The sequence below is a fragment of the Calonectris borealis genome, chromosome 16 (assembly GCF_964195595.1).
Source record: "Calonectris borealis chromosome 16, bCalBor7.hap1.2, whole genome shotgun sequence".
NCBI lineage: Eukaryota > Metazoa > Chordata > Aves > Procellariiformes > Procellariidae > Calonectris > Calonectris borealis.
This window is the reverse complement of record NC_134327.1, coordinates 9,001,131-9,024,757: the sequence shown is the minus strand read 5'-3', so window position 1 is coordinate 9,024,757 and position 23,627 is coordinate 9,001,131. Positions and strand designations below refer to the sequence as shown.

At 40.7% G+C, this 23,627-nt stretch overlaps 1 protein-coding gene across 1 annotated transcript in view; it reads left to right on the top strand.

Moving 5' to 3' along the window:
* Window positions 1–21,772, top strand: part of PDILT (protein disulfide isomerase like, testis expressed) — a 29,617-nt gene extending 7,845 nt beyond the window's left edge. The window contains 10 exon segments of the mRNA XM_075166046.1: window positions 3,923–4,129; window positions 7,040–7,173; window positions 10,000–10,137; window positions 10,882–10,992; window positions 11,978–12,103; window positions 13,081–13,278; window positions 14,584–14,704; window positions 16,099–16,280; window positions 19,660–19,749; window positions 21,490–21,772. Of these exon segments, the coding sequence (XP_075022147.1) occupies window positions 3,923–4,129; window positions 7,040–7,173; window positions 10,000–10,137; window positions 10,882–10,992; window positions 11,978–12,103; window positions 13,081–13,278; window positions 14,584–14,704; window positions 16,099–16,280; window positions 19,660–19,749; window positions 21,490–21,561 (1,379 nt within the window). The 3' untranslated portion in view covers window positions 21,562–21,772.
* The last annotated feature ends 1,855 nt before the right edge of the window (window positions 21,773–23,627 follow it).

Here is a 23,627-nt window from a genome sequence, read left to right as displayed (position 1 = left end):
TTGCCATATCCATTTGGCGTGGCTTTGGGCAAAATATACTCTGACTCTCTAAAATAGATATGATGACATGTGATGATATCCACCTTGTCCTTGATCCTTATGCAGTCACGCTGTAAGTTCTTCAGAGAGGCAGGACTGGTTTCTCACAAAATGTTTTACATTGCCTAGAAGACGACTGCTAGCTTCTTGAGCTGTAAAAATCAGCATTTTTTGATGGTCTGATTACAAATCTTTATTCCCTTTCAGTTTGTCCGGCTTTGCTTTCAATGTACATGCGATTTCATATTAACCTAGTTCTCTGGTTGTCCATGGAAAACAAAACGGACAAAATTTGAGTTGCTGACATATGAGACTGGTAAAATATAAAAATGCATTTAAATTCTCAAATACGTAGACTTTATTATAGCTCATGAAATGGAAAATGTGGCAATCCTCCCATACCCAACACCCTTCCTTTGGGGAATGAGGGTGTGCATAAGGTTTGCTCCACATGACCGTTAGAGGGAGGCATTCTTACAGCAGTTCTTAAAACAAGGGAAACTTTAGTTGTCAGGGAAGGTGCTGAAAAATGCGATGCTCTTCTTCAGTGTGGGGCCTTCTTCTCAGAAAGACAACCTGCCAATACTGTCTGAGAAAAGCGGCTGCAGAACTGGTGCTACAGTCTGCCCCCTGCAAGTGATTTAAAAAGGTGACTGGTTGCAGCTCAACTGTTATCAAAAAGAAAAGAAAGAGTAGAAATTCAAGAGGACACCACACAGGTGCTTTTAACTCTCATAGTTCTGTGGCCCTTTTTAATTCTTCCCATATCTGAGCCAAAGAGCTTGAGTTGTTCTCAGATGCTGGATAATTTATTTTCAGGATCTTCTGTACCCGTGATAAAATGGTGGCAATCTGTTAAGATGCTCCTTTAGAGGTTCACATCTGTTTTGAAAAGGACACTTCACAAAACAGCAACGACAGATGTTGGGAGGGAATTCAATGATACTTCCAAAACACAGGTCAAAAACACTATCTAGAAAAAAAAATTTAAAATCTCAACAAACCCTTAAGTTATCCTTCTTTTTATTTACCACACTACTAAAACTACTGATAATGACGACATTCTCCCATTGTTAATACAATGCTGTTCCTGAGCTGACAGCCTTTGAAGGGCCTCTCGCTTCTGGCAGCTGCGGCATAGCGCACTGGTTTACATGGGCGTCCCATCACCCACGCATGTCTTCCCTGGTGACCTTGCTACCAACTCTGTTACCTCTCCTCTGTGTCTGCCCTCGTACTCCGCTGGCGCTCAGCTCTCCTCGAGTCCGGAGCCTGTAATGCTGTGTTAGCTTCAACAGCTGCTTCCTTACCCCAATGCCTGAAGCGATCGGTGTCAATAAAAATCTAAAACAGAGGAAGCGAAACAAAACTCAAGAAAAGGCTCCAAATAAAAGGAGTGATGATTTCCTGCAACACTCAAGTGACTTGAAAAATAAAGCACTTGGAAGGCAAACAGAGAATGAGTGGAATCAAAAAGAATTGATGGAAAGCTGAAGAGGAGTCTAATCACGCAGGAAAGCAGGGGAAAGGTGCGTGATGGATGTTTCCACAATGCTTTCTGGGTAGTCAAGGAAACAGTTTTTATCTGTCTGATGAAGAAGGCTGTTCACTCATTGAACTTCTGTCTCGCAGGTATCAGGTTAATGGTACTCGGATTTCTCCTGGTCTCTGAGTGCAGTGATTACTTTTTATGGAATGGAGTCATGCACTTTTCCCAGCTCCAGCCAGGAGCTAACAACTCTACCAACTCTCATTATCTAAGCGTGCTAGTTACATTACTAGTTACCTGCAACTCTGCCTATTCAGGTCATTCAGTGATAAGAAATCATTCTTAAAATATCTCTTTGGAATTGAAATATTTCAGAGAAAAATGGATCCTAAAACCCACCAGACAATCCACATACATGTCTAATGTCCATAAAGTTTATTATTCCCTGTATATTTGGGAAGCCTCTAAGTGGCTTCAGCTTCTGTGTCTGGACTTCACCAACAATTTCTTCTGCCCCTTCCCAAGAGAGTCCCGTTTCACTGTGTAATAAGCATTTGATCTTCCAAAACAGTTGTGGTAAAACAGCTGTGCAACCTTAGGTTATTAGGAAAAAGTCATTATATTGAAATTGCCTCTGGTATAAAACATTGCCTTGGAATTACCTAGAAGGTGCTGGATCCCTACTTGCTTTGTGGCTTTCTGCTCCATATTCCAACAGCACTCTGTCCAGACCAATAAGCCCTTTCTCTTGGAAAGCCCAATAACTCGGTCCAACTGTTCTAGGCTAACCCTACCACATGCAGTCATTGCGTATCAGCACTCTTAAATTGCATAGCAGGTACCCCATGTTTTATTTAAAAGTCCACATACCTTTGCAATCATTTTAAGCAAAGATATTTCATAAAGGCACAACACACGCTGTCCCTAGAAACAGCAGTATTTTTATAGAGTAGACATGCTATTTCTTATGTTGACAGATATCATGGTTTTCTGCAGTTATGTCTAGAGCACATTGAGATAACACATTACAAACTTGTTGGGGAAAAGGTTCGTAAGAAGTTAGGATCAAATCTCTCTGGACTGATGCCTTTAGGCTCATTTACTTTATTTAGAGAAGTACCATGATATCTGAGTGCCCCCTTTGGTTTCTCTGAGCCTAAGCCAAGATGGGTTTACATGTACAAGAATTTGGAAGGGCCTATCAGGTTAATATTTTGAGAAAACAACATTATTTAATGCTACTCTTCACACTCCTTGCAGTTAAGTGGAAGAAAATGATTGATGGCTGGGATTCAGAGCAAGGATAATGATGAATAATGCAAGAAATGTAACTCAGCACTGAGTTAGATTAGTGGTTTTATCTTTCATTTATTAGAACTTACACAGAAGTGTTCATTCACATTTTGGGCAACGTCTTCACCAGGTAGGCTGTAGAGAAGTGCATTTGTAATTTTGTGAAAGAACAAAAGACAGATACTTTGTTAGATTCATGCTTTGGCACATGTGTGTGTCTGCTTGTGTAAGTATACATATATACACACAAGAACACACATAAATGTATGAAATCAAGATTAACTGGATGTTTTTCATCTGTTCCTATCTGAAAAGTATATTGATAAAACTAAAAATTTTCTGTGCTCTTTGTAATAAAACAAATCTAACAAGATAGGGTATCTCAATTTTGTCAAAAGAAAGTCAAATTCATTTTCTTTTCAACTCAAATTGCAAAACTGTAAAGCTCCAGGCCTTTACCTCTTATTTGACTTTGAATACAGAGCAGTGATGTGTGACTAGTTTCTTTCTCTTGTCCGTTTTTCATGTTAATATAACTTATAACTCCAGATTAGGATGGCCCTTCTCCTTCCTCCAACACAGAACTGCCATTTGAGCTAGAGAAGGGCTGGCACACAGCACAGCATGCAGAAATACGCTGCTAGTCTCTAAAAGCCATACTCTATTGCTCTCCTTCCCTCCTCCTTATTTTATCTGGAAAAGTAGTTTCTTGCATTACAAAGGTTTGCCTCAGTGAAGTGCTTACAAAAATGGTATCTTATCAGAGAGTCTTAATGCGAGTAATATCTAACTCCACCTCGACCTCCCTTTAACTCATACCCAGCATAGTCAGTCAGTCAAACTACTTTTTAATTCCACGTCATTTCTTCCCAACAGAAGACTACTGCAATCCTACTAGTTTTTCACTGTGACTGGTCCAAGGACATGTGGAGTGGTGAACAAACACAAAGTAGTAAAAAGTAAAGATAATTTCTCATTTATTTCTGAGTCATAAAAGACCTTATTCAACCCCTCCAGCTACTACTCAACACAACAACCTCTACTAGAAAGCTTCATGCTGCGGCATAGGTAACCCATTCTCTTTTGGTTGACCCTTTCCAGATGTTTCTTTCTCTCAATCATCTCAGAATTTGTCTGAAGAATTTGCTGAAGCTGCACGACAGCTTAGAAAAGAAGCTCCAAGAATCCAATTTGGCAAAATTGATGTCACACACCACCATGATTTGAGAAAAGAATTTAATATTCAAGAGTTTCCTACTGTGAAATTTTTTGTGGATGGCAGCAGGGAAGATCCCATAGACTGCAAAGGTAAACTGTCTTACGCACTGGTAAGATAATGATATTTAATGACAGGACATACCGATCTATTATGCTGCTGAGAAGAAAAACATAGATGCTCAGATAAAGAATATGCAAGGTAGCAAACTGGTTTTGCCCATCGTTTTAAACATACAATTACCTCTGTACCAATACAAGAACTTAGATTTCAATTCATCTTCCAAGTGTATAACTGAACTGTATGTTTAGTTCGCACAGCCAAATTCATTGCTGGCATAATTCCATCGAGTACAGAGCATCACCCCAACAAGATGACTTACTCCCATTTACTACAATAAACATAAATAAGTAATACCAAACAAGAATTTGGTCCCGAACCTGCTCCGTTTGCAATTCTTTTAATTCACTGCAATTCCCGCAGGTAGCATGCCTACAGGCTGGAGCAATACTCTGTGCATCTAACAATGAAATGTGAATTCACTAAGTTCACACTGAGTATACAGGTATACTTCTTAAACCAAGGAAAAGAATTCTGCAATTTAGCCATCAGAGGGAGCTCATATGTGGCTCAGAAAAACCATGGAATAATCTGAAATCTTTGATGGAAAGTTATTAAGCAAAGACAGCAATATTGGAATAGGACTGACATGAGCAATCCTGGGAAATCCAGGCCTTAGAGTTTTTCTTTCACTGAACATATATGCAAGAAAGATTTTTTTTTCCCCCCTAAAATGATGAACTTTTACAGAGTTGACAAAAATTGCATGACTTGGCCAAGCATCTGTTAGTGTACTCTAAGCAGATACAGTTGAGTCACAAGTTTAATACAACCAACAAAAAAAGGAACCTAAAGTTTGCCTCCTGAGCCTGTACACAACCAAGTGCTCTGACTTCTTTAACTGCTGAGCCTCCTGTGGCTGCTGCTGCCAAAAGCTGGTCTTCAGTATTTTTAGTAACTTGCTCTTCCTTGCTATTGAATTTCTTAACAAGTTCCCATCATCTAGACTTGTGCAAACAGCAGCTTCTGCACAAATGCCACTGAAAGCATGATTTGCCATACTGAACTTTTATTAGAGGTGCTGATACACGAAAGCAAAAGCACTACCTTCACTCTCTGGTTAAATCTATAGCATTGACAAGAAAACCTCTTTTATTTACCTATTTGACAGGTATGCTTGTGAAAACCAGTGAATGCAGAGTATCATAACACAACATGCACATAGTCACCCTTCAGTAGAGAGCTGCTATTTAAGACACACTTACCAGCAAGATGCAAGAAGTCAGGAAACTGGCTTCTGCTCTGTGATTTGTACAACATAGCATCAACTGTTCAGAGCACGTGTACCACCAATAATGACTTAAATTACATTTTGCTGACTGGTAAATGCTTATGTACAACAACTAGTAAAATCTCACCTATCATGTATGATTTTTAATCCATTGAGAACTGGCAACTGAAAACGCACAGCCACCACCCAATGACTTCTCATGCAGAACTTGGTATACTTCATACCACAAACGAAACTGCAGACCTCGCTTAAATCAAGAAATTAACTCAAATATTTTATGGAAGAGGGAATTTTTGAGTGGTTGTCCTGGTAATGGACATAGCATGAAAGCCAAATCCTAGGCTTTGCAAAATCATCATTTACAACTCCAAGGCCAGAATTTGGCCAATAGAAACAAGCTACACAGGCTGTTTAAAGCAACCCAATAGAAAGATTAATCACATGAAAAATATGCTGAGGGGTTATATCGCTGACATAAGCTGCAAGAGCTCAATTCTGCATTTAGACAGCAGAAGTCAAGCACTATGTGGCCACTAGATACTGCTCTGTGCTTTTCTCTGCAGCCTATACACTCCAGAGCAGATGCCTGTCTGCTTCACCTTAAAAAAAATAGTATTTTAAACCAGTTGCAGTGCAGCCTGCTGCAAAATGACTTGATGGCAGTAAAATGGTCTGACTCAATTTTGATCTTGTCATATTGCCAAAATGCACAGTACCAGGACTTGCATCTTTGATAATCCACTTGTACTGTACATCTTGACTCTAGCACTTCACAGCATGCAGACTTTTTCTTTTTCACATACAATTTTCATTAACCCTTTGCTGGACTCTTGCGCTGGTCCCACATGGATGTCATACTCACAGAGATGAAAGGGCTACTTTACAGCTGAGATTTTCTTCTCCTGAGCCTCAATTTGTGGTTCCAATTCCTCTGAAAAAATGATAGCTAGAAAATGTATTTTTTAAAGAGACTCAAGATTCCTAAAACTCCTGAAAGCTCGAAGAGAATTTACCAAATAAACAGACTGACTGTAATCTCAGTAAAACCTGGTAGCAGTAATTTGGAACCCAAAAGGTGGAACAATCCAGACTTAAAGGACAACTTTGACACTTCAGCTTTGTTTCTTATGTCTAAACTGGAAAGTGAAGCTGCAGCACCACAGAGCAGCACTGAAGGAGCAATTTTGACACATAATTTAATTGAACAGACAGTTCAATAAAATCTGCAATTGGTTTGAAGTTATTTTGGATTAAACCTCAGGTCAATCGCTCTTTACAGCTTACTGTGATTTTGGGACACATGAAATCTTGCAGAACAGGTTTTTTAGCTGTCTGAATTTCCTCATCTCTAATCTCCATCTGTGATTAAGCAGTTAATTGGACATACAGCCATTTGCAGAGGTCCCAGAAAACACAGTACTGATCCATCACTGATCTTCTAGAGTCAGCAACAGTTTAAATGGTGACTAGAACCTGAGGTTGAATTTGGATGCCCCAAGCCCACTTTGAATCAGCTTTGACCTCAGTCCTAAGGAGCCCAAGTCCATTTGTATTCAGCGTCCTTGTGCACCTCCACTGCCTCTACCTTGATTGCACAGAAGTTTCTGACATTCATTTTGATGGTCATTTTAACTCTCTTTTCCTTCCACAGGAGTCAGACAGGCCTCAGCCTTTATTACATGGGTGAAAAGAAGAACAGGACCTAGCACTGTTTTAATCAACTCTACTGATCAGGCTGAAGCCATCATCCATGCTGACGATTTGGCAGTGATTGGCTTTTTTACGGTAATTCACTGGAAAAAAGGCTGGTTTCTGTTCCAACTTTGGGATACACTGCTTGCCATCGCCACGAAATCCCACACATCCAAAAGACCTAGAACTTGCCTGAAAAACCCAGGCCCTCAGTTTTCTCTGCATTTTTTTTTATTTAATTGTTTCTATCTACATTTTCACACTTCTAGATAAGCAGCCCAGGCAGAGATAAGAACATCTCACACCACAGCACTTTTCCTGAATAGGTACCCAGGCACAGACACCTACCTCTCTGAGGGCAGCTTCTGAGAGCATCATGCTACAGCAGTGTTTGCACAGCCCTGGTCACAGCAGACCTTCCTGTATTCTCAGAGAAAAGGCTTCTGCCAAACCATCCCAAATTTGGTAGCTGGTGGGAAGAGGGCAGAACTATTGACCTACCTATCCTTACTTAACTCCATCCTTTTCTTTGGAGAGACTTAACCCATTGCTGGTGTGGGTTATACTGCTACTGGAGTCTCCAAATGCAAAAAGTTGTAATCCCTGCCCAGAGTTGTAACTGATCTAAAAATCTAGGATTACCTGATCACTGCATTTCTATTCAAACGCAGTGTAAAATCATAGGCATCAATAGTTGCAGGCTGTTCTGGTGAAGGAACGTTCCCTTCCTGCTTACGTCTATAAAAAAGCAGTAAATATTGTCTAATATACTGGAGTGCCTTTTCTTCATCTTTCCACTTGATGATTTAAACAACTTCAGTTAAACTCAGGGGGGCAGAGCACAGCTCCATGAATATCACACTAACGGTGTTTTTCAGCTCCTGCCAGCTAAGAAATCTGCATGGATAGGAAGTCAAAATATTACACTGTATGTGATCCAACTCACGTAGTCCTTTCTCAAGCAAATTCCTACTAGTTTCCAGACCTGAATAAGGTCCTTAGGATTTGGGGCTGAACGATACAGACCAATAATCAAATAGTTGTCCAGGTTTCGGCTGGGATAGAGTTAATTTTCTTCCTAGTAGCTGGTATGGTGCTACCATATGAATTTGGTATTTAGTATGAGAATAATGTTGATAAGACACTGATGTTTTAGTTGTTGCTAAGTAGTGCTTACAGTAGTCAAGGACTTTTCAGCTTCCCATGCTCTGCCAGGTGCACAAGAAGCTGGGAGGGGGCACAGCCAGGACAGCTGACCCCATCTGGTCAACGGGGTATTCCATACCATGTGATGTCATGCTCAGCATATAAGCTGGGGGGGAGTTGGCCGGGGGGCAGTGACCGCTGCTTAGGAACTGGCTGGGCATCAGTCGGCGGGTGGTGAACAATTGCATTGTGCATCACTTGTTTTGTATATTCTTTTATTGTTATTATTATTTTCTCTTCCTTTGCCGTCCTATTAAACTGTCTTTATCTCAATCTACAGGTTTTACTTTTCTTCTCTACTTTTTTTCTCTCCCCCATCCCACTGCGGGGGGACAGTGACCGAATGGCTGTGTGGTCGGCCTGCCGGGTTAAACCACAACAATAGTGCAAAATAAATTTCAGCTGCCAAGGCATGCAGTCAGAAGACAGTAAAATAGGAATAGTTTTTTTCCTGCTTTTTCAATGTGTCCTTGAAATCTTTAATGTCTGAAACATTCAATCAAGGATTTTCTCTAACTAAAGAGACTTTTATTCTGGTATCTCTCTGCCCAGTTAAAAGCACAGTGTCTGGACTCATACCTGAACTGATAAGGTCCCAAATGTGCTGGCTACTGTGGATAGTCCAAGTTTTATGGATGTGGAAAACAGGATTCATTACCAAAATGCCCCATAATAACAGAGCTGGTGAACACATACAGCATATAGGACAAACTGTGAAAACGCTCAAGAGTGCCCAGAATTTTGCTTTGCAGGAATCTGCTTGCAGCCGTTTATGAAGGAAGGCAGTTTTCCAGTGCTGGGCCAGATTGAGAAGCCCTTGCTATCGCAGTGATGCTGGAGAGTTCCCTGAACCGTGCTGATAGCAGATATTGCCTGCAGATGTGTTTGACTGGACTCCGTGATTTCACTCGGAGGCTGAAATGACAATAGATGAGCATGATCTAGGGCATGTCAGAAATTTAATGGGTGGAAGCCAACAAAATAGTGTCCAAGTATATAAAGAGCTGTATTTGGCCTTCTATTAGTCACAGATTGCTCACAAATGTGAGTGCCAGGATGTGTTGGGAGGTCTCAGCATATAAATTACTATTCATCTAGCATGAAATAATTGTCTGATTAAATCAAATCTGGAAGCGCTGTTGCCTTTCATCATGCTTATTTACTATTAGTTTGAGGGTGGACAGCACAGTGACTATTTGACAGATGTAGGAGTCAAGGTCCCTGCCTTGAAGAGCACTCAGTCAAAGCACCAAACACATCACTCAGGTCCTCTTGCAAGCAGAGAACCCTCCTCTCAAACCCGTCACATCGTGTCGGCTGTGCAGATGAGCTGCGGCAGGGGAGCAGCTGTTGGCATGATCCTTCCCCATCTGCAGAAGTGTGTAGAGAGTGTGGAAATGCCAGGGGAGTGCAGGACAGAGGAGATTAGCACAGGAAGGACATAGGGGACCATACACCATCCCTATTGACCCAGCCCAGCTGACACGAGCTGGAAAGGTGAACGCACTAGTGGTGTCACAGCACTCCTAGGGTCACCCCTATTGTGAAGATCTCCCCTTGGAGGTAATCATGGCAAGCTATACCCACTGTACAATTACACTCTCTTCCCTACCTCACAAGGCTTTAGGGGCCTGCCTCATCTGTAGCTCTCACTCCTACACATCCTACCAGGATGCAGGACACAGTCTTAATAAATATTCTTTCTGGGACTAGGAACTTCACAATGACAGTGTGGAAGTTTTCTGTGAGACAGCAAGAGATGTGCCAGAGATGCCTTTCGGGATGACAGCTAGTGAGGACGTCTGTGCTACCTATGGCATCCAAAAGAACACCCTTCTTGTGTTTAAGAAGGTAGGAATGCAAGCCTAGCAGGCAAGATGCAGTGAGCTGCCATGGCAGCTTTGGGCTACGGAAAGGCAGTTGGGGAATTTTTCAGGTTAAATAATTTCCTAGTTGAAATTCAAACAGCTTAACACAAAAAATATTGCGTTTACAGACAAGGGAGACAAGCAGGAGGCAAACAGCAACCTTTGGACAACTGGTATTTTCAATCTGGCTGCCTACATTCAGGCTCATAATTTATAGTTAAGGATCTGGATAAACTGGCTTTATTTTCCAACCCGCGTTCTAATCAACACGTGCTGCCAGGTTCAGCAAGTTTTGCAGACGTTCACCTCTTTTCCTTTGTGTTGCTTTTGGCCAGGAATCTTATTTTCTTCCAATCCATAACAGAAGAAGTGGCCAACAACAAGAACAAAACTACACAGAAGTAGCACCAACATCTAGGCTATGAAGTAGTCAGACCAAGGACGTCCTGAGTGAGCCTATGTCACAGATAGTGTATATAAATATAGAAAAGATCTTTCAGTATATGAAGATTACTGAGCAAATTAAAACTGTCAGCTGTACCTTGAATTTTAGCTATAATCTTGTTCTGTAATCTAGCTGTGACATTTATTTTACAAGTTATGGAATTTCAGTTACTGAGGATCATAAAATAGCAAAGCTGAGAACAACATTCTAGAGTAAAGACAGTCTCTTTGCTCCTATAGTTGATAAGGCCAACAACCTCACAAACTTCACTATTTGTCCAAGGGAAAACCTGTGCATAATGAAGTGCTTGAAGATGGCAGACAGAACAAACTGGATCTAATGAGGCTAATCAAAACCTTTACCTTGGATTTGGTCACCGAATATAATCTTGAGGTATGTGTATTTCACTGTATTAACAAAAGCCACAGGAGAAAGACAGGACAGACAGGAATCCATGCAGAAAGAGACCTAGGGAGCTATTCTGCTCCTTATAGTTTGAGAATTTTGTTTGCTTGTTTGACTAGGCCAGCCCTAAACACATCTAGAAACACTAGCAGAACGCAACAGGCAGCTCTTGGTCTAATCCAGACCAAAGGATGCTTTCCTCTGGCAAGATGTCTCTTAGAGGAGACAGGGAACGGCTGGCCAAACAGTGAACTTGCCTGAACATGCAAACACCTCGCTCCTGTGGAGCCAACAGAAAGGCCTGGACTGCTTCTGCAGCAAACTAGGTAGGGTGGGAGGTTGGAAGGTCAGTCTCTATCCTGGCTCCAACCCTCCCGCTCCCATGCAGCAACCGGGTCCTCTGGGAAAAGATGAGGAAGGAAGAAACCAGCAATAACTGTGCAGATAGGAAGGGAAAGACATGGAAATACCTACTTGGCTGGGGGACACCCCATTGGTGCTAATCATGGGTGGCATGAGAAAAAGGGCAGCTCTGTGCAGGGAAGGAGACGTAAGCTGCTGATGCCACCAGAAGTGATGGAAGTAGTCCAACCAGGTCTAGCTCCTGCAGCTGCTGCAGTTGGGCCTCCTTGGGTAACACTGCCTTTTACTTTCAGCACATCTTCAGCATTAATTCTTCAGTGTATGTTACACAGAAGGTCAGAGTAGAAGATCATAACAGTCCCTTCTGACTGTAAAAACCTATGAATAATGATGAGGTTTTTCCTGGAACAGAGAAAACACTCAGAAGCTGCTGATTCTTCTCACTGTCTTCTTTAAAACAATGAAAAAAATCCAACGGTTATGGAAATGATTGGGAGTCTTAAAAGTAAAATTTGCAATAGCAGAACTGAATGATACTGACACTCTGAGCCTCTGATTCACCGTTCTGCTCACAAAGAGTGGAACAGATGTTGAGTCTTTTGTTTCCCAGACATCTGTGAAGATTTTTGATGTCCCTGTTGAAAATCACATCCTGCTGTTCACCCCAACGAACTCAGAGACATTCAGTGCGATTTATGAAAACTACAAGTCTGCTGCTGCGGAATTTAGAGGAAAGGTTTGTAATGCGGAATCCTACTTTGCAAATATGAATGCCAAAAGATCAATGGAAAACACTCACCAGTGTTACTGTAAAAGTACACTGCTGTCAGTCCATCTTCTAAGACTACCAAAACATTTAAAAACAGTTTCAGTAACTATTCTTTGAATTTCTTAAGGACACAAGCTGAAAAATAAACTTCACTTGAAAATGATTCTTTAAAATGCAAAGACCACACAAACTAACACTAATTCCACCTGCTCCCAATAAAGCTGTTTCTGATTTTACAAATATGACTTTCTAGGAGCAACTTCCAACCAAAGACAGTTTTAGCAAGGTTCTGGCAATTTCTGCCACCACCAAGAAACGCCATGAGGATCTCGGGGTATTGCCTGAATCAAGAGCTGGAACCAGCTACAAAACCTGAGAAACATTGCAAGGCATCTGCATAGCCTTGCTTGCAGCACATGCATTTGCATGTATGTAAACAGGTTTAGGCAGTCAGACACAGAAGTATTTCAGTTTTACATTGTCAATCACTGTGGTGCTACTCCTGCCCCAAGTACGTGAGACACTGAAGAATGGTAAGTCACCTTGTGATAAAATATCACATATTAGTATTGGTAAAGACATACGGATTACAGGTATTTCAGCTTTTTTGTTCTGTTATGACTTATTAGGAAGAGCAATAAGAGCTTTGAGAGGTAATTTAGTCGTGTTACTAAAATAGGTGATAGCAAACCACTGTGAAAGGACAGAGGGAAAAGCTCCGTTCCTTTTGGCTGCTTTGGCATTTGTTATTAACTAGGATCAAGGTATGATAAAGTCCACAGAGCTGCTGGTTGTTGGACCGAGACCAAAAAATGCTTCTACACAATTCCTTGCATTTAAGGTTAGATTCTACCCACTGCCAAGCTCCATGGTCCATTGCTCTAAAATGGCAAAACCAAAGCTGGAAGGCTCAACCAGGTCCATGACTCTCTCTTTATTATCAGATAATGTTTGTCTTGGTGGATACCAATGAAGCAAGGAACGGACGAGTTTTTGAGTATTTTCACATCAGGGAGGTTGACGTTCCTGCCGTGAGAATCCTAAATCTGACAAGCGATGCAAAGTACAAAATGCCTGCAGACGAGGTGACTGTGGAGAACCTAAAAGAATTTTGCCAGAGCTACCTAAATGGAAACGCAAAGGTATGTCCATTACTAATGAGACGCTTCTCTACTACAGCAGCTAAAACACTAACAAATTTGCAAAACATCCCTTTTTTAATTAGAACAGTGTGCTGTTCCAATCATCAGTTTATTAATTTACTCTTGCTCTGATGCATTCATCTACAGTCGCTGACAGTGCATTCCTCTGTATTTAACAACTGACGTGGACTAGAAAGTTCTCCAGTCCTCCTATGTAAAAACGGGATTAATCATTTATGGCCCAATACTTTAGTTGATTTCAGCTGATGTATTTTAGTGGTTTACAAACTCCCTAGGTCTCAATCTTTCCAATACTATAATGGAGATATTTCACTCCCTTAGTTGGGAGAGATGCAAATAATGATTGCAATGGATTTTGAGGTTACAGAGAAGTCCAGTAAATAGAAAATTGACAGTTTCAGAATGGAGTAAGATTTGGTATTTGTTGTAAGCAAGTTTAGCAGAGTGCATTTTCACAGGAGGGATCATTCCCAATGGTAAATACAGTATTTGTTGTCATAATGAGGCATCATCCTCCACGCTCACGTGAAAAATACATTAAAATGTTTTGCTTATTCAGTGCTCCTCAGGGTCATTTACTTTTGTTTCCATCACGAGGAGAAAAGATGAAGTAGTCAGTCTGACAGCAGGCAGAATTTAAGAGATTTGAGTAGTAGATCCTGATTTCCATGTTGGAGGGGGGTATGAGGACAGAAGAGGTGGGGATGTCTCCTCCACCAAAATCTGCTTGAGCGGCACACTCCCACCAGGGAACAGAATGTGTGCCTTTCTACTACTGCGCTGTGGTGTAAAAGAAAAGAAATTGCCAGCTAATATACTGTAAATTGTAGGAGTCGTGGGGACTGTGATTCGTGGTGAAGGCAGGATTTAAGCAGCAATGCATACTTTCTTGTGAGTTTTACATCACTATTGAGAGCCCACAATAGGTAAGCTTTTCAGTAGTCTAGCTTCTGAACACTGGGCAACAAGAATTTAGGACAATGAATGCAAATGTGTTCCAAAGGCTCATTTTCAGACAATCTACTATGGAGTTTGTATTGAAGAGAGGGACAAGTAATTCCGACTACCAACTACGCAGGGGTGCGAGACCCCAGCTCCCCGCTGAAGGGAGAGAAGGTGATAGCACATGAAGGCTGGCTAGGATGTAGAGATATAAAAAATAATGTACAGTAATAGTGCACATTAGGTAGAGAAACATCCCATCGGTCTCACATTAACTTCAGCTGAAGTACAGTTTCTCAATGCTCCCTGCACTTTCACAGCAGCGTTTATGTTTCTGCTTAGCAACATCTCTCTAGTGAAGAAATTCCAAAGGACTGGGACAAGACGCCTGTCAAAGTGCTTGTTGGGAAGAATTTCAACAGGATTGTCTTCAATAAGACCATGACTGTGTTTGTTATGTTTTGTAAGTGTTATTGTTGTATTCAGATTTTAAGTTGCTTTAACATGATCAATTGGAAGTGAAAAACAAAAGCGCATCCTTACATACCAAACAAGTCTTTGCACTTTACAGAAGCCGAACTTAATGAATTTTTGTTGTGCAATGAAAGCATTGAAGAAAAATTTGTGTCATATCTATGGAAACACTGTGATACCTTTGCTGACTTAGGGTTGCGCTGAATAACACTAGATCCCTTAAGTAAATATTTGTCAAGGCCGTATCAAATCTCAGTGTTGAAAGACAAAATGACACTAGAACATCATGTTGTACAATGGAACATTACAGCGTGCTGTACAGTATGAGTCAGGCTGTATTCCAAGGACGGAGGGAGAGTTAAGTGAGGTTGTCTGGTTATAATGCTGTAAGATTAAATCTCGGAGAGGAGTTGTGGTTTAGCAAATAGTAACTCCTTTTTTCCTCCTCTGTCTGCAAGGGAAGTGGCTTTCCTGCTTGACTTCTTCCAGCAAGAAACCACTGCCCTATCCCTGTACCAGCCAGCAAGGATTAGTTTGTGCCTTAGTTACTTCAGTAGAGCAAACATGCAGCATTAACATAAATATAGACCACTAGCTGTACTGCCTTGAATTCCAGAAATTCTTAAAGATATGTTCCCGCAATCCTCCTTGTTGGCTGCAGCCATTTCATTCACGCAAGTCGTTTTTACATTTCAGTATCACGAACAAACTGATCTAAGCAGGAACTGAACCAAGTCCTCTGGAAATGAAAGGCTGGAAAATGGGATGTAGTGTATTCAGGGAAGTGCCCCAGAAATTTCAATTCCATCTAAACTGAGTATGAGCATTGTTCTCATGACTGAAGAATTGCAACTGTGTTGTATGCTATTTAAGGCAATACTGGGTTCTTGGCAGTTTGCCTTTTTGCTAACCTGCATGAGTGCAGTGCTCAGAGTCAAAACACCACCATACCACAAACTCCTCCTTTTAGTGTAAATATAGCATAGTTTATGAACACAGTTAATTTTAGTACGCAGAAAGCATTTTGTGCTTCTGGCAAGTATTTCACCATGGGAATGATGCAAGACTTACTTGGGTTGCGTTGGTTATCTGGCACACCTCTCCAGCAAAGTCATATGACAAGTGTTGTGTGTTTGTTATAGTCATAAAAGGCTAACCAGAGCTAAAGCAGCACTGCTATCAGAAATGCATTAGTGAATAGCTAGTTATCACTATCGGAAAACTCATGAAATTCATGAGGGGTGAATGGTTTCTAGTAGAGACTGACCACAACTGCAATCCAAAACCGTGTTAACTTTAAGAGCTAAATGGGTCCCAGTGATTGCACCAGCACATGCTCTTCTGCCAGGCTGTATCCTTCTACTTTTATTTTTAAATTTGCAGATGCCCCTTGGTCCTATGGCTGCAGAAAACTCCTGCCAATCTGGGATGAGCTAGGAGAGCAATATGAAAGTCGCAAAGACATAATCATTGCAAAGATAGATGTCACAGCAAACGACATCCTGTCCGTTGGATTAGATCGCTATCCGTTCTTCAGGCTCTTTCCTGCTGGACCAGATTACCAGGTGAGAGGCTGTCGGGGAAGAACGTGGAGACACGGCTGCACACGGAGGTGGGTGGGTGCATGGGTGTGTGGGGGGGTGTGTGTGTTTGCATGCATGCGTCACAGTGAGAAAGGAGTCCTTTAAGCAAGAAAGTTTTGGTCTTTATCTACTCAACATTGGATTCATTGCTGTCAAGAACCTGAATTAGAGGAGAAACCCTTCTATCGTCTTCTCCTAGTGTGAGGCTGTGGCAAGAGCCCGTGTATCATTTACCGACTTGGACCTTCAAGTCATTACAGCCTTACATTCTGCTGTTTAACAACCTCCAATCTGCCTGTTGGGTTCTAGCAACAGTCTCAACTCAGAGTGAACTTACAGATACCTCCTAATCATTGCAGTGTCTTTTTACGTCAAACCATGACAAGAGATGTACTGTCACAGAACTACCCTGTGCCAGTTGTTTCTGGAGCAGGTATGACTACAGCCTCTAAAATGCTGGTACTACTCTTGTTATATCCTCTACATTTTCACAAAACCCAAATCCCAGAACTTTCTTCTATATACTTATGCCAGTAATTTTACTTCATTCCAGTATCACAGCCTCAAACTGGAATAAATATTTGTTGTCAAGACCAATGATCTTTACAATATGCTACCTAATACATTAGCTATGTTACACAATAATCAAAAAATGCTGCTGAAAGAGGAGGCAAAATATTAAATAGTTACATTCCTCCATCTACGTAGATAATCTAATTAAAAAGAAAATATCTCTGAAGCAAAAAAAAAAAATTAAATTCTAAGATACTGTTATAATTAAGACATTACCAAGCTTTTCATTTTTCTTCTTAGTCCTAAACTTAAATTAAATTCTAAAACATTTGCCCACGTCCTCATTTAATCTTTGAGGGAGAGATTTTCCTCTTGGATGTGCATGCACAGCTTCTAATAAGTTGAACTGCAGTCCTGCACACTCGCACCATGTTTAGTCTTTATGCAGAAAAGCAGAAACCCATTAAATGCTCATAATAAATGTCAGCTTGTCAAAAAATATCAGTAAAAACTTTCATTAACTATTAAGGGATTGTTTCATACTTACAAATACCCTGAAATTAAAGAGTATTTGAAATCTCAAGTTTTTCCTTGTGCACCATGTTTTTATACTAGTTCCCTCAACTTCAGAGATTTTAAGTTGTACTTGACTACCAGTGCAGGTGTCCTGTAGATGTCTGCAGTCTTTGCAGACCCAAGTGTTCTGGCCTTCTTTCTTAGCTGGCCACAGACATCTTTACTCACTACAGACAATCATAAAAGATCTGAGACACACTCAAACTGTTAATACACAGTCACTGCAACAGCTCTCAGTCATTTCCTACCCAACCAGCAGTTATTCCAGGAATTCTCCCACATATACTTGTCCTTTTCTAGATGTTAACCAAAGTTAGAGCACAGGATACAAATGTGATATCACAATGTGCCAAGGCTCAGAGTATCTACTGTGTTTCACTGTATAGGCACTGCCCCAAAATTACAATCCCTACACCCTTATTCTGGCCATAAAAAGAGCGATAGAAGGGGCTTGGAGCCGAAGAGAAACTGGTATGTTCAGAATGAAGAAAAAGAGGAACAGGAAATATATACAGTCCAACAACACCTAATGCAACCTTGATTTCACACAGACATCTTTTCTAGCCTTCAGTATTTTGCTAGTGTTAGAAACACAAACACATGAACTTTCCAATTACCTCTACCGATCCTTCGCATTAAGAACTAAGGGTGAATTGAACACTAGCGCAGAAGCAGTAGGAATTCTAAAGATTAAATAACTATCAGAAGGCTCTGGAAAGCACATCAAAATGCATGTAAAGAAGTCTGAACCTGCTCCTGATAAACCAAGGGAAATGTGGCTAACGTAACAACATTTTTAAATCGGGAGCCACTTCAGGTTAACTGGAATTAAGTGGAGTTGGATGAGCTAAGAGACCTAGATCTATAGCTGGGCGTTTAAGCATGTGCCCAGTTTTCCAAAGCACCAACGGGGTGTTTGTGTGCTGGGGAACAGTTATAGCTAGAGCTGAAGGAACAAGAGAGTGAATCTGATGAATTACGTGGAGGAGGGAGTGACCAGGCATCATCCGAGGTCCATCTGTGAAGCTGATGAACAACTCATCCACTGCATCATCTGCTCCAAATTTAAGAGCAAAACATGCAGTTTTTCAGACGGATTTAAGATTATTCTATTTGTTTCTATGGATTAAGTGAGAAAAATATCATTTACATACTGTTATGCACTGATTACTCTAAGGAGACGTATCGACACATATCCTCAGTAACCAGTGCAGAGATCAGCTGCTTCTCTGGCTTTACAGGTCTTTGGGCCCTCAGAAATTGCTGTTCCAGCCATCATCAGAGTCGATAAAAATCAAGACTCATCTGAGAATATTAATTGCCTCTGGAGGAATCAAATAATCTTTCTGAAGAAACTTAAGCTTGCAAACATAAAAAAATAACTTCAAGGCTGCCACACTTCTCATTACAAGAGAATACCTTACTGAACGGAAATATCAAACCTGTGTATACTTTGAGTGAATTCGCCAGAGAATGGAGGTGTTTTGTTTACAGTCCTTTGAACTCAAATCAGGCGTAAGAGTAACTGGTGTACAGTAACACAGCATTATTGGTCTCAGTGGGAGTAAGTGAGAATAGGCATCTGCCTATTTCTAAATATACTCAGGTAACAGCAGACAATTCCCAATGTCATGTACACGAGCTTCTGTAACTTTTTGTTAAAAGACTTGCGCAAGATCCTTTTATACTTCCAGAGATATCTTTAAATACAGTATGGTACCTAGACCTATTCAGAGAATTTTAAAGCTCTAAACTGAAAGTGCTTCTTCCATTAAACTTCCTCAGAAGAAAATCCTCAGTAAACCCCCAACTTAAGATGAAGTATAAGAAAATTAATGTCACTGCTCATCTTCCTCCTGTTCTTTCAAGCTCTGCAACAGCTGGTACTTTTTCAGAATTTGAATTTCCATCAAAATGTTTAGACAGCTTTGAATATCATGGCTGGACACTTAAAAGACTCTGCTCTTCAAAATATCTTGCAAATGTTTATTGTTGAACACAGAAAAGACACTGATGTCAGTAGTTGGCAGGATCCCAGACTGGTATTATACAATAATGGTTATGTTTTTTATACAAATCCTTTTCTTCTTAGGGTTATACATCTATTTCTTCTTTACACTTGAGTTTCAGATGACGCTGGAACCTCTCTAAACTAAGCACGGAAGTCTAGAGTTTAGTCAGTCTAAAGAACTGAAATCCTCCAGCTGATTATGCTGTTATTTCCAACATTTTGTGTACAGAGTTAAATACTTAACCTTAAAATTCTTTTCAGGAGGTGGCTTATGCCGGGGAGCATACCTTGGAGGCATTTTCTGAATTCTTACAAGAACAAAGCAAGACAAAAGCAGAACCAGGAGAGAAGGTAGGCATTTGATCCAGACACTGACTGATCTGCTGTGTAATCCAAGGCATGTTCACACCTTGTACAGGCATACCTGAACTGGCTATAGCATAGCCACACGTATGGGCTTCAGCCACTGCTCATGTCAACTCTTGGGCGGTTCTTACCAGCTCTTAGCTGGTTTCCAGCTGACTAGCTTGACATGACCACGCTAGCTCCAGTCATATACCACTGCCTTGCAGGTACACACCCACTCACATCCTTGTTTTCATCACACTCAAAACTCTTCTCCCACTGCTCGTGTTATCACTGAGTCACTGCGTTAACACTCTGGCAGCAAGTCCTGCATGGCAGAAAGGCACCTGCGCCTTGACAGGTGTAAGCAAAACTTTGTCAGGATTTTAGCTAGAAAAAAGAAGCCCCAGCTAAGTTACTTTCAGCTATAGCTGGAGTGGTTCAAACACCCATCGCCCACCTCATCCTGCTACATGCAGTGCAGCTTCTCTTCTTCATAAAGCAAGAGCACAACTGCGAGCAGACATTGTCCCCTCTCTTGGCAATCAGGTTATGATTCCTCAACCCTTTCTCCTCCACTGTAAATCCAACCAGATAAGCATTAGCTGTCCCAGATCAACCTGTTATTTAATCCCAGACACTTCACTGCAAAAAGACATACTGTAAGTGAACAATGTGATCAAGCACCATGCAGACAGCTCCAAGCAACAGAAAAAACTGACATAGAGATGGAGACACTATCCACCCAGTATAAGAATCATGGGCCCATTCTGCTTGGAAGTGAAGTCCAGGCAGAATGTTAATTATAGTTGTCATTAACGCTCTTTTTCAACTAATAGGGAAACTGTCTGTGGGTGGAGAAACACTTTTGAGTTTTCAGACTTACTTCCCCCAGAGACTTTGATTTGCTCCTGAATTCACGGCTCAAATAGGTGGTTACAGGTGGAGAGAGGTGACTAAACCAATATTGGGACACAGAAGTCTGCCATGAAGGATCAAACATCCAGCTCTGCCCAGTCAGTGCATAATTCCGTTTTCCAATACCCAAAGCCTACATTTGGTGTCTGCCTCTGTTGCATGTTCTTTACTGATGTGTTTGAAGCAGATCTGTTGAGTCCTACACACAGTCTTTTACATACAATGTTAGAGCTGTGTATATTCTGTCATCTCTTCTTCATGCTTTATTTCACGTTAAAAGAATAAGTAAAAAAGCCAGTTTAGGAAACACCATTCAAAAACATGCTCTGTGTAGCAAAAGGGGTAAGTAATTGGCATTTGCTCTTCTGTTCACGTTCTCCGTCCCTACCTGACACCCACCAAATTTTCCCAGAAGACTGCTGTATTAGACCATTTGCAGTACAGTGCTTTATGTGAAGTCCCCTGTTGGAGTAACTCTTCATCCTCACCTCAGGGCATTCACAAACACACAAACAAGATAAATAAGAAGTAGTTTCTTTTGAGATTGCCTAGGAAAGACTGTCTTATGCCTATCAGCTTACGAAACAGTTTTCCAAGTTCTTATTAAACCTTCACACAAAGCCTCCTCTAAGCTTTGCCATAAACCAGTGTAAAGGTTTGAAAGCAACACGTTTTAGCAACAGCTGCACTACTTCTGACCTCATTAACAAGCCCTCAAGTTCCTCGGTTGAAAAGATGAAAATCTGCATTTTTTGGAAGTACTAGAGCAATTCTCTTTGTGAACATCAGTAATAAACAGCTTTACTCTTGCATTTCGTTTTTTAAAAGGATCCTTCCAGAGGAATCAAAGAGGATCTTAGCCAAAAAGAGACTGTAATAACAGAGAAAGAAGAACTTTAATAGTACAGAGAAAGAGCAAAATTCTGAGGATTGTGGGGAATCCTTCCTGGAAGGAACTTACTGGAAGAATGAATCATCTCAAGTGAACACAGAACTGGATCAAAAAATAAAAGTAAAGAATTCAGCATCAATGGCTCATTATGTGTGACACCTCTTCTGAATCCAAGTTAACTCCTAGTTTTACTGGGATCAGTTGTCATGGATTCTTAAAATATTGTCAGTTTTGCTTAAATAATGCCTTTATTCTCAATAAAACTGCTGTCATTTAGAAAGGAATATGTGCCATGGCAAATGGACCAAGATATAAAACTTTTTTCTGAACAAAATCTGTAACAGGTTCGCAACCAGTTGCTCTCCAATTTACCCTAAGACAGCCCTATTGTTTTCAAGGGAGATCAGCTGCTCCCAGAAGGATGGGACTAATGCAAAGAGCATTCTATAGTGATCTTCAAAAGAAGTAACTGAAGCTAGGTGCTATGCCGAAAAGACACCAAGGGGCAGTTTGTGATTTTTTTATTATCAAGCAGTAGAAAACGCAGAAATCAAGATATAATTTAATTCCAGTAAGAAAAATATCATACCTAATACACAAAGTCACAGGTATGATCACATTTTAGTTACTTTAGGTCCCTAACCACCCCACACATGCTATAAAAGTACAGCTGGTAAAACTGCTGGACAATAAGAATTTCTTCTGAAAGGGCAGAAATAATTCTGAAAATTTGAAACCTTTTCTTACAGAATTAGAGAAGGAAGATCATTTATTAATATTTCATTTCAAAAGCAGATTTCCGAAGTCTTTGTTCCCAACTTGTTACTGCTAATAAGTTACTTTCCTATGTAAGCAGAGGAAAAAAGGTGAAAGCTTACAAAATGAAGGAACACCCGTTTGAATAGGAGGAGGATTAATCACTGCAGTGAAAAATACAGCACTGAAATAACAGTGGAGGTCTAACTCTCACCTGTCACGCAAGTCAACAAGAGATGGACAATTTTAAAGTATTGGACTTCTTACATTTTACAATTATTTGCTAAAAAGTGCAGTTCATGACAGATGGCTTGTTTGCTATCCAGGCTGCAATGTGTAATTAAATACCCACACTTAGAGATTTAAGATGAAATATTAACTTCTCTACTTCACAGTTTTTGCAAATAAGTAGCACTCAACATGCAACACACTCACCTCATGAGGCCGTCAGTTGGCCTTCACTGAAAGGAGTTAACAAGATGACACAGAAAGTAAAACAGTTTACGTCGATACTTCATGGGCACAGTTTAATCTCTACTGGGGCTAATGTTCATTGGGACTGCAAATAAATCCTCTTAATGGAAGAGTATTCCTGTGGAAGCATGTTCAGTGCTAAATCACCATTCCTAATACGGTCCACCTGGGTTTTGTAGGTCTTGGACCTAGTTTCCTGAGCAGTTTACTTAGACTATCTGAAATTGGTGAAGACCACTGATCAGATGGGCTCCACACATTCAGGTTTCTGCCAGCTGCAGCTCCCTCCTCTGTCCCAGCAACATCACCTACAAGTGGAAATGGAGCTTAAAGCTATATAGCGAAACTGTAGCTTAAAAGTCAGGATGAGAAAATCTGAGAGATGCAGCCCTCTCCTTCACTTGTAATTATGAACCACAGCTGAGCTATTATTATTTAAAGCAAAATTCTTCTTTGAAGATGCCAAGTAAAGTTTAATTCTCATGTTTTTAGGACAGAGCAAGTTTTTGACAGAACTGCAATACAGTGCAAATCAAATCAAAGTCTCACTTAGTGGCAAGAGGAAAACATGGGATCCCAGATACCAGGGTGCTGGTTTTAAAGAGATCAGACTAAGTTTGCTGTGGGTGGAAACTCCCACTCCAGCTGGACAGCATGGAATGCAGTTAACAGTAAGTGTTTCTCAGCACCCTTGTTAAGAGGACTTTATTTACAAATATCACACAGAAACAATAACTTGTCAATTCAACCACTGAAATGTGCCCAAACTATTTCTCTTATACACAGATGAAGAAGTCAATTCTCCTTTGGACATCAAACACAAGTTCTCTGGGACACTGCCAGA